The sequence below is a fragment of the Balaenoptera borealis genome (assembly GCF_965194805.1).
Source record: "Balaenoptera borealis genome assembly, chromosome: 2".
Classification (NCBI taxonomy): domain Eukaryota; kingdom Metazoa; phylum Chordata; class Mammalia; order Artiodactyla; family Balaenopteridae; genus Balaenoptera; species Balaenoptera borealis.
The window spans coordinates 178,708,946-178,721,492 of NC_138867.1; the positions used below are offsets into that span (position 1 = coordinate 178,708,946).

Consider the following 12,547-nt stretch of genomic DNA (forward strand, 5'->3'; position numbering starts at 1 on the left):
AACCTCTCATGAGACAGGGGCGGCTCTGCCACTTCCCTGGGGGGACTTGGTTCTTTTTGTCACCTGGGCCTGTTTTGTGGCTCTTCTGACTACAGACTGATTTCTGGGTCGCTGGGTCAGTGTGTTGCTGAGGAGTTGACAATGGGCATTGTGGTATTCACAAGTCCCAGTACACTTTGTACAAGGGAAAAGGTATTAAGACTTCAATGAATTAAAAAAAAAAAAAAAAGACTTCAATGAAAGACGTTAATTTAAAAGGTTTCAGGGTAGCAACTAAAGGAAAAGTAGTGGAGCATATAAATTTCAATCATCGACAGTTAAATCATCTGCATGAAAATACACTAACAATGTAGAGAAAGATGGAAAATGAGATAAATATGGGAAAACTAAGATGATACACACAAACCCAAATTTATTAGTAATTTATTATATTATACAGTAAATGCTCCAAGTAAAAGAAAAGGATTTTAAGATTGGATAGCAAAAACGTAGGTATTTTTAAAGTCCACATAACTTCTGTGTATAAAGTGACATTAAAAAATTAAGCATAGGACTTCCCTGGTGGTACAGTGGTTAAGAATCCACCTGCCAATGCAGGTGACATGGGTTTGATCCCTGGTCCGGGAAGATCCCACATGCCCTGGAGCAACTAAGCCCGTGCGCCACAACTACTGAGCCTGTGCCCTAGAGCCCTCGAGCCACAACTACTGAGCCCATGTGCCACAACTACTGAAGCCTGCGCAGTCTAGGGCCTGCATGCTGCAACTACTGAAGCCCGTGGGCCTAGGCCCACGCTCTGCAACAAGAGAAGCCACTGCAATGAAAAGCCCACGCACAGCAACGAAGAGTAGCCCCCGCTTGCTGCAACTAGAGGAAGCCTGAGCACAGCAACGAAGACCCAATGCAGCCAAAAAATAAATCAAAAATTAAAAAAAAAATTAAGCGTAGTATAAGATTGAGAAATTAAGGAAAAGCAAACTGATATAACTACTGATACACTTACTGTTGAGCCTCATTAAGAAGTAGGACAGCAGGTATCCTTGTCCCCTCTTCTTGCCCCAAACATGGGCAAATGTCTGGGGAAGAGCTGTCATTACTGGATTCCAGATGCTTTTCTGTCTTTCCACCCAGCCTGGCCACTACTGTTCTGCCTCTTCCAGGAAGCCACGTCTCCATCACCAAAACTGTTGGACCAGTGACTTGATTATTCCCTTCCTCCAAGGAAAGTTAGCCTGTTTGTATTGGTTCCCTTTGTCCCTTTGTCCCTGAGTCTCTCAGGGGTGACACAGAGGGCCCATGTCGAGTCTGTACTACATTGGGTTGTCTTACAGGAGAGGAATGCTGAGGTTGTGGAATTTATTTCAGTTTCTTTGCAGTAGTAACCAAGCCTGCTTGTTGTCTCAATGGGAGAGATGATCTCATCTTTCCACTTCCCTCACTGCATTTCTCAATTCTGAGAAAAAAAGGGATCACAGCCTTGTATTCACATGTACAACATGATCAGCAGAAGCAAGAGCGATGCACGGAGGAGGATCTTCAGCAAGCTCCTGGTTCACACATCAACTTGACTTTTGGAGAATTTTCACATGAAAATGACACCTTGTCAACCACTAAAGAACAAGAGTTGGGACGAAATCTGCTTCATGGATCTCAGTGAGCACTTGTTGATGACACTATCACTAGGAATCCAAGCAGCAGAATAAGGCCAACCTGCATTTAAACCTCTAACATGACCCATGAGGTCTCAGACTCAGGCAAATGCAACAAATTCTGCTGGAAATATAGGTCTTATTTCAGAAAATCAGAATGTCATCCAGGGCTAGTATGTAATCCATTACACTGCATTCAAGGGAGTTAAGACTAACCTGCTGATAATTCAGTGTCACTGCCAATAATTAAAGAGGTCAACAGATAGGCCAAATAGCAATATGCATACACAAAAAAGAACCAAACATGACACATTACTCCACATATAAATATGTATAAATGAAGGTTCAGAGGTTAATTCCAGTCCAGGCTTTGTTTTAAGCTTGATTTGGATTATCATTACAATGGTTTGATTAGCCTCAAGAAAGTGTCATCAAGAAGCTGCACCCTGGTGACTTCCCTGGTGGTGCAGTGGTTAAGGCTCCACGCCCACAATGCAGGGAGCCCAGGTTCAATCCCTGGTCAGGGAACTAGATCCCAGATGCATGCCACAACTAAGAGTTTGCATGCCACAACTAAGGAGCCCACCTGCCACAACTGAGACCCAGCAGGACCAAATAAATAAATAAATACTTTAAAAAAAAAAAAAAAGCTGTACCCTGATTGGCTATACATGATGTAACCCAAGGCTGCTCGAGCATGAGAACTGTGTAATCTTTCATCAGAGGCTGAAATGAGGTTTTTATTATTAGATAAAGTCCTAGGAAGGCAGAAGCTGGGTTCTGGCTAACTGACACCTGGCATGATGTGGGGTGCAGGAAGCTTAAGAATGGGGAGGGTGCAGAGGTTAGGCATACCTGCTGGTAAATGCATCAGACCTGGTAATGCAGTAGCTGGGTTCATTGGTGGCACATAAATGAGGGACTGGCTAGTTCTGGTGGCAATAATGGTGCGGTTGGTACACCTGTACTGAGGACATTACTGACAGCTAGTAGAATTGAGCCAATAAAAAATCCTGACAGATCCTGTTCAATTTCTGTAATTCCCAGTGGTGACAAAGATGGGGGAGTAGCTGAGGAGAGATGAACCTCCGTAAAGCCACCTTTAAGAGGAATAATAGGTGTACTAGTCATTTGTCTGTGTCTGAACCCAAAGCCCACCTTCAGGAACTGCCACTCACGGCATCAAGCAGCGCACATTATCAGGAACAGCCAGTCACATGAGTTTTTCACTTTTCAAGCACTTGGATTGGAGGACAAACCCAGAGGGAGGACATGTCACCTACAGCAGACGTTGCTTGATCCAGACACATGACATGATTCTTTTGCATGGGTGTGGAGCTGAATATAGGGGTGAAAAGGAACAATCATTGCTCTCACCCTCTTCCTGCAAGGCCTGAGGTTGAATGTCCTCCACAGGTGTTGGGGTGTTGGTTCTCCCACAAAGCTCAGGAAATCAGGGTGTCTCACATTAGTAGATGAAATCTCACTTCCTCTCCACTCATCCCATGCTTGACCCTGACCCTGAAAGGATCAGGTGTGAGAGAGGACAAGGCCATCTTTACAAGATTTACAGAGATGTACTATATCCTCCACTTTGGCCATTGGGACTTGATGTAGATGGACTTGGTGAGCCTCATACATAGTCAAGCAGTTCCTGTCTTCACAATATAAGACCAGGTCCATCCAACAGGAAAAACCAGGGGGTCCAAAGAGGATTAAGTGTGAATCCTGTAGGCCCACTTTTGGCCAGGTTGTGACCTGGAAAATGTAGCAACTAGACTGGCCTGGCCTGATGATGAGGGGAAGACGTATCACTGCCCAGGAAAGGTCACGGCCAAATGACAAATGTTCAAAATAGATCTTTGGGACCACCTGGAACACTATCCTTTCTCAGAAACCCTAAGATTTCAGACTCAGGGTAGCATTTCCCATATTTACTACACTCCGTTTCTCTGGCCTGTGAATCACCCCATGTTTATTAAGCATGAGCAACAATCTAATGGAAAAAAATGATGACTCAACAATATTTCTCACATTCCTAATATTCTTCTCCACAGCGAGATCACAAGTGATCATCAAAGTACTCAAGAGATGTACAGTTTTCCAGAAATCTTATATCAGTAGAGTTCCTCTGCATTGCAAGATCTCCCATATTTAGGGAATATATATTTCCCCTAGCAAACAGTAAAGTGCTTTCCATGTTTCTTAATAGTATGGCTTCACTGTGAGTCCTAACAGGCTGGGTTGTGAGATGGATGGCTTTCCCACATTCCTTATGCTTGAAGACCATCTCTCCAGTGTGCTCTTTTCACGTCAAGTGTATCAGGGCCACTGAGGGCTTTCCCACATACCTGACATCAGTTAGACAAAGTGATTTCTTTCAAGACAAACGAACTAAGAGAATTGAAGGCTTTCTCACATATTCTTCATTTACAGGATTTTGCTAGAGGGTGAGTTTTTCCTGAGGAATTGGAATAACTGAAGGATTTCTCACATTGTTTACATCCTCAGGTTTCTTTCTCTCCACCATGAGTTTGGACATGTTTAGAAAGGTCTGATTTCCAAGTGAAGGCTCTCCCACATTTCTCACATTTGTAAGGTTTTATTCCAGAGTGAATTGTCTTGTGACGATGAAGGTATAAGGAATGTTTAAAGGTTTTTCCACACTGATCACATAGAAAGGGCCTCTCTCCAATGTGAGATTTTCTATGGTCCCTAAACTGAGATCTGACAAAAAATTTTCCACAATCTTCACATAAAAACTTTCTAGCATGAGTTTTCATATGTTCAGTAAGTACAAAAGGCCTCATGAAGGCTTTACCACATTCCGTACATTTATATGGTTTTGTTCCAGTGTGAATTCGATTGTGAATCTTAAGATATGAAGAACTTTTAAAGAATTTTCCACATTTTTCACATGGAAAAGGCCTCTCTTCACTATGAGATTTTATATGTTCTTTAAGTCTATAGGAAGTTAGGAAGGCTTTCCCACACTCCCTACATTTATGTACTTTTATTTCACTATGATTTTGCATGTGATCATTAAGGAATAAGGGATAAAAATAGGATTTTCCACTTTCCTTATATATAAAGGGCCTCTCTCCAGTATGAGATTTTATATGGCTCCTAAGGTGATAAGCTCTAATGAAGGCTTTCCCACATTCCTTACATATAAAGGGCCTCTCTCCAGTATGAGATTTTATATGGCTCCTAAGGTGATCAGCTCTAATGAAGGCTTTCCCACATTCCTTACATATAAAGGGCTTTTCTCCAGTATGAGATTTTATATGCCTCTTAAGTTCATAAGCTATAACGAAAGCTTTCCCACATTCCTTACATTTATAGGGTTTCTCTCCATTGTGGGTTCCCATGTGAATTTTAATGGATATATGATATTTGTAGACTTTCCCACACTCCTTACATTCATAACTTTTTTTTGTGGTGTGATTTCGTAGAGGTATACCACGCCTTGTGGAGTGAACAGAAGCTCTCCCATGTTCCCTCTGTTCACAGCGTTTTTCCCCATTCTGAGTTACTACTTGTGCCTGAAGAGAAGGCTGATTCACACAAGCTTCCTCACCATCACTGCATTCCAAGGCTTTCTCTCCCACACTGGTTTTCCCGTTCACAATATTTGGAGTCAGGATGATGGCTTTCCCACAGTGATTAAACACAAAATGCTTCGCAACCGTAGAGGTTTTCTTCTGCAGAGTAAGGAAGCCTTTTCCATACTCATTATGCTCGTAAGTGTTACCTCCATTTTGAGTTCTCCTGCCTGTCCTAAGGCTCAAGTGTTCACTGAAGTCTTTCCTATATTGCTCACAATTACAGAGTTTCCATCCATTGTGGATTCTTGCCTGTGGATGGATAGATGAATGATGATGCAAAGATTGCTCAGACTCATTAATTGATCCTACTCATCTCAAACTTGAAACATCATTACAACGATGAAGATGACCACTTCTACTACATTCATACACCTCTGCCCTGTTGATTTATTTCAAGTTGAATGATGGAATCCTTCTGCCAGAATGATGTTCCATCTACTCCAACCTTCAAATAATCCTGTACAGCTTCATGGATTGTTGTAAAATCTCAAGTGTCCTGTTACATATGTGGAAATGAGGACTTATGGGAACTCTGAAGCAATAAGTATCAAGCTAGGTTTAGGATATCCCCAAATTCATCCTATTCAGAGTATCTCACCATAGACATTGCTCTCCCCTGGGTGACTGCCACCTATTGCAAACATCTATCACTTGTGCTCATGCTATAAATGAAATTCCCTTTCTTTTCTGAATGTGGAAAAAGAGAAATATGATGTTTTAAACTTACCAATGTTACTGTTTCCATCTCAACAGATGTTTCTCCCCCAAGATTATCCTGCTGAATTGCTGAGCCTTTCGTTTTAAGTTGCATTTACCATAAAAAAAGAATAACAAATATAAGAGTTTGTAGAAGGAAACAGGAGGCTGAAGGAGTTAAAAATAATAATACTCGTTTGTATTGGCTTCCAAATTAAAGATGTTAAAAATATCAATACATACATACTAGATTTGAGGAGTTTGGCTATGCCAAATATTTAACAATGATAGGAATGCAGAGTCAAAATTCAGTACCTGATTAAAAACAATTCTATGAAAATTAAATATGATGCGGAAAAAAACCTGAATATTATCAGTGAAGGAAAAGAGGAATGTTTGGAAAAATAGCCTACATCAAAATGATAAAGTTAAAAAAAGAAACAGAACAAGCCATTTCGGATAAAGAAGATGTGGTACATATGTACAATAGCATATTACTCAGCTGTAAAAAAGAATGAAATAATGTCATTTGCAGTTACATGGATGGACCCAGAGATTATCATATTAAGTGAAGTAAGTCAGACAGAGAAAGACAAATATCATATGATATCACTCATATGTGGAATCTAATTTAAAAAAATGATACAAATGAACTCATTTACAAAACAGAAACAGACTTAAAGATATCAAAAACAAACTTATGGTTACCAAAGGGGAAATGTGGGAGGGAGGGATAAATCGGGAGCTTGGGATTAACATACACACACTACTATATATAAGATAGATAACAACGACCTAATGTATAGCACAGGGAACTCTACTAAGTATTCTGTAATAACCTATATGAGAAAAGAATCTGAAAAAGAATATATATATATATATATATATATATATCTGAATCAGTTTGCTGTACACCTGAAACTAACATAACATTGTAAATCAACTATACTCCAATAAAATTATATTAAAAAAAAAGAACAAGCCATTTTATGAGCTCATAAGAAATTGTGAGTAAATGTGAAGTATGTACGTATGACAACTTGAATATATCCTGAAACATCAGAGACCAGTGACCTCAGCCTTCTGTGAGAAAGCACATCTTAACAAGTTTCCTCATCATTATTCCAAAGACACTGAAATTTTCATTGATCAGGAATCACTCACCTTGGAGGACTCCTCTTCTTTCCACTGTCCTCAAATCATCTTGTTCCAACCAAGAGATCAGAGTGGGTTTCAATGATTGATACCCTGTTTATGAGGAAAGATAAATTAATGAAAGAAGCTCCAGAAAAATAGAAGAAACTGTCCATTGAATCAGCTCCTATATGTCTAAAACTGTGGTAAAACTATTTCAGAAAAGATAAAACAGGAAATTCACCTCCTTCTGTTCTCCACAAAGACTGTTTCTCTCTGGTCCCTGAAGCCCACATTCAGATTGATATAAACAATTACAAAGCTTAAGACTTTTTTCGATACAGGAAACAAAGTAAGTGCAAAAAAAGATGTTCATTCACATGGAGAAACCAATATACCAATGAGTGTCAAACTTTGGTGTCCATGAGAACCAAGTCCAGTGTCTGTCACAACACAGATGACTGGGTCCCAATGCCGCAGTTTCATTCAGTAGGTGAAAGGTGGAGTCTGAGAATGCACATTTCTAAGAGCGATGGTGATAATGTTAGTCCTAGAAGCACATTTTCAGATGCCAACCGAATTAAAACCCATTCACGTGAAGAACAGTGTCTGTTAGTTTCCATTATATTCATATGTAACATCACCCATGCTGCAACACAGTAAGTGCATCACATATATCTGTTCCCTAAGAGGCTACAGGAATGATGGCAGCCTTACCTGCTGTGGTCAGGTTCTTGTAGTTCTCCAGCATCACATCTCTGTATAGGTTCCTCTGAAAGGGGTCCAGTAACGTCCACTCTTCCTGGGTGAAGTCCACAGCTACATCAGCAAAGGTCACTGAGTCCTAAACCATCACATACATACTAGCTTCAGTAAAGTAAGCCCTCCACCAATGGTAAGGACTGGAGACGGGTGACCCATGATTCAAGGTCTCTCATCATCTCCCCCAGGACACACTGGTCCTAGGTTCTCTTCTATCTACACTCACTCATGATTGATATCCTTCAGCTACAGCTCTAATGGAACGTGTAATACATGAACTTATCTCAATAGAATGAGCCTTAAAGTGTTTTGTTTCTCTCCTGTAGCATAGTCCTAAGCCAACTGGAAGCACTTGTAAACGCTGATGAATGAATACATTCTTTGAGAAATGCACAGTCATCTTTCTTACTGTGTAAGAGCGCCAAGCAAAACAAAAAATATGCAGTCACCATCATGAGAGGCAAGATTAGGAGGTCATTACTGAAATACTGAGATTATTCAGGGTAATGTGTCACCAGTATGAGCCTCCACTTAGGAAGGGAATTCATCAGGGACTGAGTCCTGCAGTGGCTTTATTTCTTTAAGAAGCTCTGGACACAGGTCTACCAAGACAGAATGTGTCCATCTGGTGGATACAGTAGCTCATTTTTTAGAAGGAGAGACTTTCTTCTTACCCGAGAACAACTTCTCAAACACTCAGCCATTATCCTTTCTGCCTCTATCTTTTCCTCAGGAAGCTGAAAGGGTCCTTAGAACACCTAGGAGAAAAGAAAGAAGGCATGAGTACCCAGAGATGATCATAATTCCCACAGTCACTGCCTGGAAGTCATTCAACTCTAGCTCGAAATTCCCAATTATCCTTGCACACTCAAGAAATCTCACATATATACACATCACTGCTGTGAAATGCCAGAGTAGTCCTGTCTCACCTGGAGCCAGAAAAGGGGATGGTGAGCCATGCTGCCCATCAGGAAAAGAGTAATGGGTTCATTTTGCAGGGAAGGAACTTTAAGACCTGAGTAATGTGACTCTTCATTTGTCAAGGCAATAAAATACACAAATAAGATTATGCAGCAACTCTACCTAAATGCGTATACCAGAAAGCCGAGTTAGAGAACAGCATTATCTGGCTCCCTTCAGCAATTCCTAGATGAACCAGAAGCATGACTGCTCAGGCCCAGACCAAAGGACTGGCAGATCCTAAAGTAGAGTCTCTGAAAAAGGACATTAACAAGGACTTCTCATGGGACATATAGCTGTCATGTTGCAATGATGGTGAAATTTGCCTGAAAATTCCTTTCTTTGATGTCAAGATCATGTCAGGCAGCTTATGAATACAAATGGACAGGGACATCTCCATCCCCCTGGAGATCGGGTTACCTGGAGTCCTGCTTCATATCAATCATTAATCAACAAATATTAGTTATCTCACACACAACATCATAAATTAGCTCTTTCTATGTAGATAACATAGTTACTAAAAGAGTATGCTCTACAACAAAAATATCAGTAACATCAATTATTATTCATTGAGGACATTATGTACCAGATATCTCATTAGGAGCTTACAGCTTACCTATATGTTTGGAACAACTTGAATATTGGAATCTACTTTTTCAACTGTAAATTATGTATGCTCTAAGCAGAAATTAAGTGTATATGATAAAAATTTAGTGTCCAGTAAATTTAAAACCCTTCAAATGAAAAAAATGTAAAATATCTCAATTTTTAAATTGACTAAATGTTTAAGTAATATTTTAATATATATGGGATAAAATAAAATATATTCATATAAGTAATCTTCATTTTTGTTTATTGTGGGTACTGAAAATATTTTCATTATATACGTGATCTATACATTATATTTGTATTGGAAAAGCACTGGTGTAGGCTGCTGCTGGGCTTACGAAGGGAAAAAATAAAACATTCTATTCGGTCAACATCCTTGAGCTTCTCTTGATGGATGTTGGAGAAGTTTGAAGCTCTAGGCCTCCTTTAGTTCTTATCACTGGATTATTCCTTTCTTTCAGTGACTTTGTGCTAGGCAATCAGTTGAGAGCAGTAACATATACAGAAAATATTCTAGGCATTAAATATCCACCATTCTTATTAGGGAAGATAGACAATAAACTAATAATTGATATATCAATTCATTAGTAACATGGGAGAACAATCAAGCAGGTAAAAAAAATAAAGGGTATCCTACACACACACGCGCACACACACACACACACCCCACATATATTCTGTTAGTTCCTGGGCCAGATAAAGAAAGAAAGGGGAAATCATTAGGTCTTCCACACTTGGTCCAAAAAGATTAGAAAAAAATTTATCAAACTTTTTACAAAATAATTCAGAATACATAAACGTACTGGGAAGCCTCCATGGGTCTCCGTTTGGAAACACTCAAATCAAACAGGTCTGTACTCTCTCCTTGCCTTGGACAAGGAGCAAGGCCCTGTCATACTTAGCCCAACATTTGTCTATTTTATGAATCTTTTCAGACAATCACCTTTTCATATTATTTTTCAGTTCCTTTTTTATGGAACTGAAAATTTTGCTTTTATCTTTATTTACTTCTTCCACAGACTTTCTTCATGTTTCTTGTCTTTTAACATTCTGTATTTAAAAGTTAACTTCTTTTTGTTAAATATCAATAACCTTTAATATATCAAACACAGACCACCAGGCCAAATGCTGGTCTACAAAACGGTATACGAATGATGACAATGGAAGTTCCACAGTTTATTACCTATGAACCTATGAACCATATTCATCCTCACTGTCCCCACAGTCCTTATTCTTCAGTAGAGAAGACTAAAACTCATACATACATGAGGTCAAAAAAAATCATGTGTCTAGACTCCCCTGTAACTGTACTTACTACTAGGGGTCTCAAACCAGGAGTCCTTAGGCTGAGTAAGTTTAGTGAGGCGGTATCTGCTAAAATGTTTTATTTTTCTGTTTATTTTGTAGTTGGATATAATTAATGTCTAATCAAATACACAGATCTTAAGTATTTAATGGATGAATTTTGATAATTGCATATACTTGTATAATCACCAGCCTAAACAAGAACAGAACATATTTATTTCCCTGGAAAGCCTTCTTGTCCCTTTCCATCCATTCCTTACTTCTTGCGCTCAGACAAGCACTTTCTGATTTCATTGTTACTAGATACATTATGCTATATATGTATATTAGGCAGTTAATACAGCATTTTCAAATGTAGGTCCTAACTGATTTTTCGTGTACTGTTTAGTGAAACTATGGGCAAAATACATTAAAATCTCCCACTAGAATTTTGAAATTGTTTAGTTCTTCTTCTACTTCTTTCAAGTAATGCTTTATGTACTTGCAAACAACAATATTATTGAGTGGATACACATTTGATTTTTTATATTTTTGGAGAAACAGATTTGTTTATCATGATCTCTGTATCTGTAGTAATGCTTCTTGACAACATTGTCTGACATTAGGATCAGCTTTTTTGGGGAGAGTTTCTTTTTCTGGCATATCATTGGTAGCACTGTATCTGTTTTGGATGCCAGTGTCTGCCAGTACAAAGAGTGGCACGGTGTCTGGCACACCAAAGGCACCCACTGACTGGTGACTGACAGAGTGGAGCTCCTTCACATCACTCTTCAAATACACCTAGATTATACCTAAATAACTGTTCATAACACAACATATATCTGTTTTCAGAAATATATTTGATTACTCTAAGAATGTAAGGGTGGGAGGAACACCATCTTCTTTCAAGCACTCACACCAGCGTCGGCTTATCTGCACACCTGTCACTTGTTTCCCACAGCCTCCTTGCGTGGACACTTAGTGCTCTAGGTCCTGCACTGGCAGTGGCACCCCAATTCCCTCTCCACATCTACATACCAGTCATGGCTTGCCTGCATTCCAGAGGGGAGCTTCCTCCTTGCCCAGTGACTGTTAACTAGTTCTGGCCCTGGCAACCTAGCAAATTTCCTCACATTCAATGGGTTGCCATGATACCTTCTCTAACAAGGTCTGAAATCAATCTTGGGGAGAGGGCCCCACTATAAGTTTGGCCTTCCTTAGGTACTCTCCATGAACTCTAGGATATATGACAGAATTCTCTTTACAACTTTATACTATACTTTTCCTGTTTAAATCAAAGTATGATTTCTGTCTCTTCATTTCATGCAGACTTATACACAATAGTGAAAATAGGTGATCCCTGGAGACAAAGTAGTAAAGATGACATTTTGGGATATGTTTGGTCAAACCTTTGGACTCAAGCATAGAGCTAAAAGCCTTGCCAATGGGAAAGACATTCACAGAATTACAACTGTCAAGCTATCACCTATGATGATTATGGTACAGCTCTTGCCTTGGGAGACCAGGTGAATACTACACTTAACGGTACAAAAATAACGGTGATTATAATGGTTGTGGTAAGAGATGGATTCTTTTGAGTGTAGTTGCCCAGACAATGACAAGCTCAGATCTGCTATCTCAAGTCAAAGTCTGAAACCAGAGATTCCATGACAGGTTAAAAACTCATTTCATGTGGTCACATGGGAAAGATATTGCTAAAAATCAAATGCAGAGTTCAAGTATTCAACCATACTTAAAAGTCAGTCTCACGTACTTTTTCATGTGAAAATGAGGCACTGATCAGGGAAGAATGAGACAGGAAACTTGAAATGGGGACATCTACGG

At 39.5% G+C, this 12,547-nt stretch overlaps 1 protein-coding gene across 4 annotated transcripts in view; it reads right to left on the reverse strand.

Moving 5' to 3' along the window:
• The window catches only part of LOC309624174 (olfactory receptor 7D4-like), an 88,729-nt gene that overhangs the window by 67,568 nt on the left and 8,614 nt on the right, over nucleotides 1-12,547 (reverse strand). For 3 of the 4 annotated variants that reach the window (XM_082381959.1, XM_082381958.1, XM_082381960.1), the window contains exons 2-6: nucleotides 8,524-8,607; nucleotides 7,805-7,931; nucleotides 7,118-7,201; nucleotides 5,985-6,049; nucleotides 3,051-5,506 (exon numbers count right to left, since the gene is read on the reverse strand). In XM_082381959.1, the coding sequence (XP_082238085.1) occupies nucleotides 4,157-5,506; nucleotides 5,985-6,049; nucleotides 7,118-7,201; nucleotides 7,805-7,931; nucleotides 8,524-8,553 (1,656 nt within the window). In that variant the 5' untranslated portion in view covers nucleotides 8,554-8,607 and the 3' untranslated portion in view covers nucleotides 3,051-4,156. Of the gene's footprint in view, nucleotides 1-3,050; nucleotides 5,507-5,984; nucleotides 6,050-7,117; nucleotides 7,202-7,804; nucleotides 7,932-8,523; nucleotides 8,608-12,547 lie in introns of those variants that run through there. The other variant, XM_082381962.1, reaches the window with a different exon arrangement.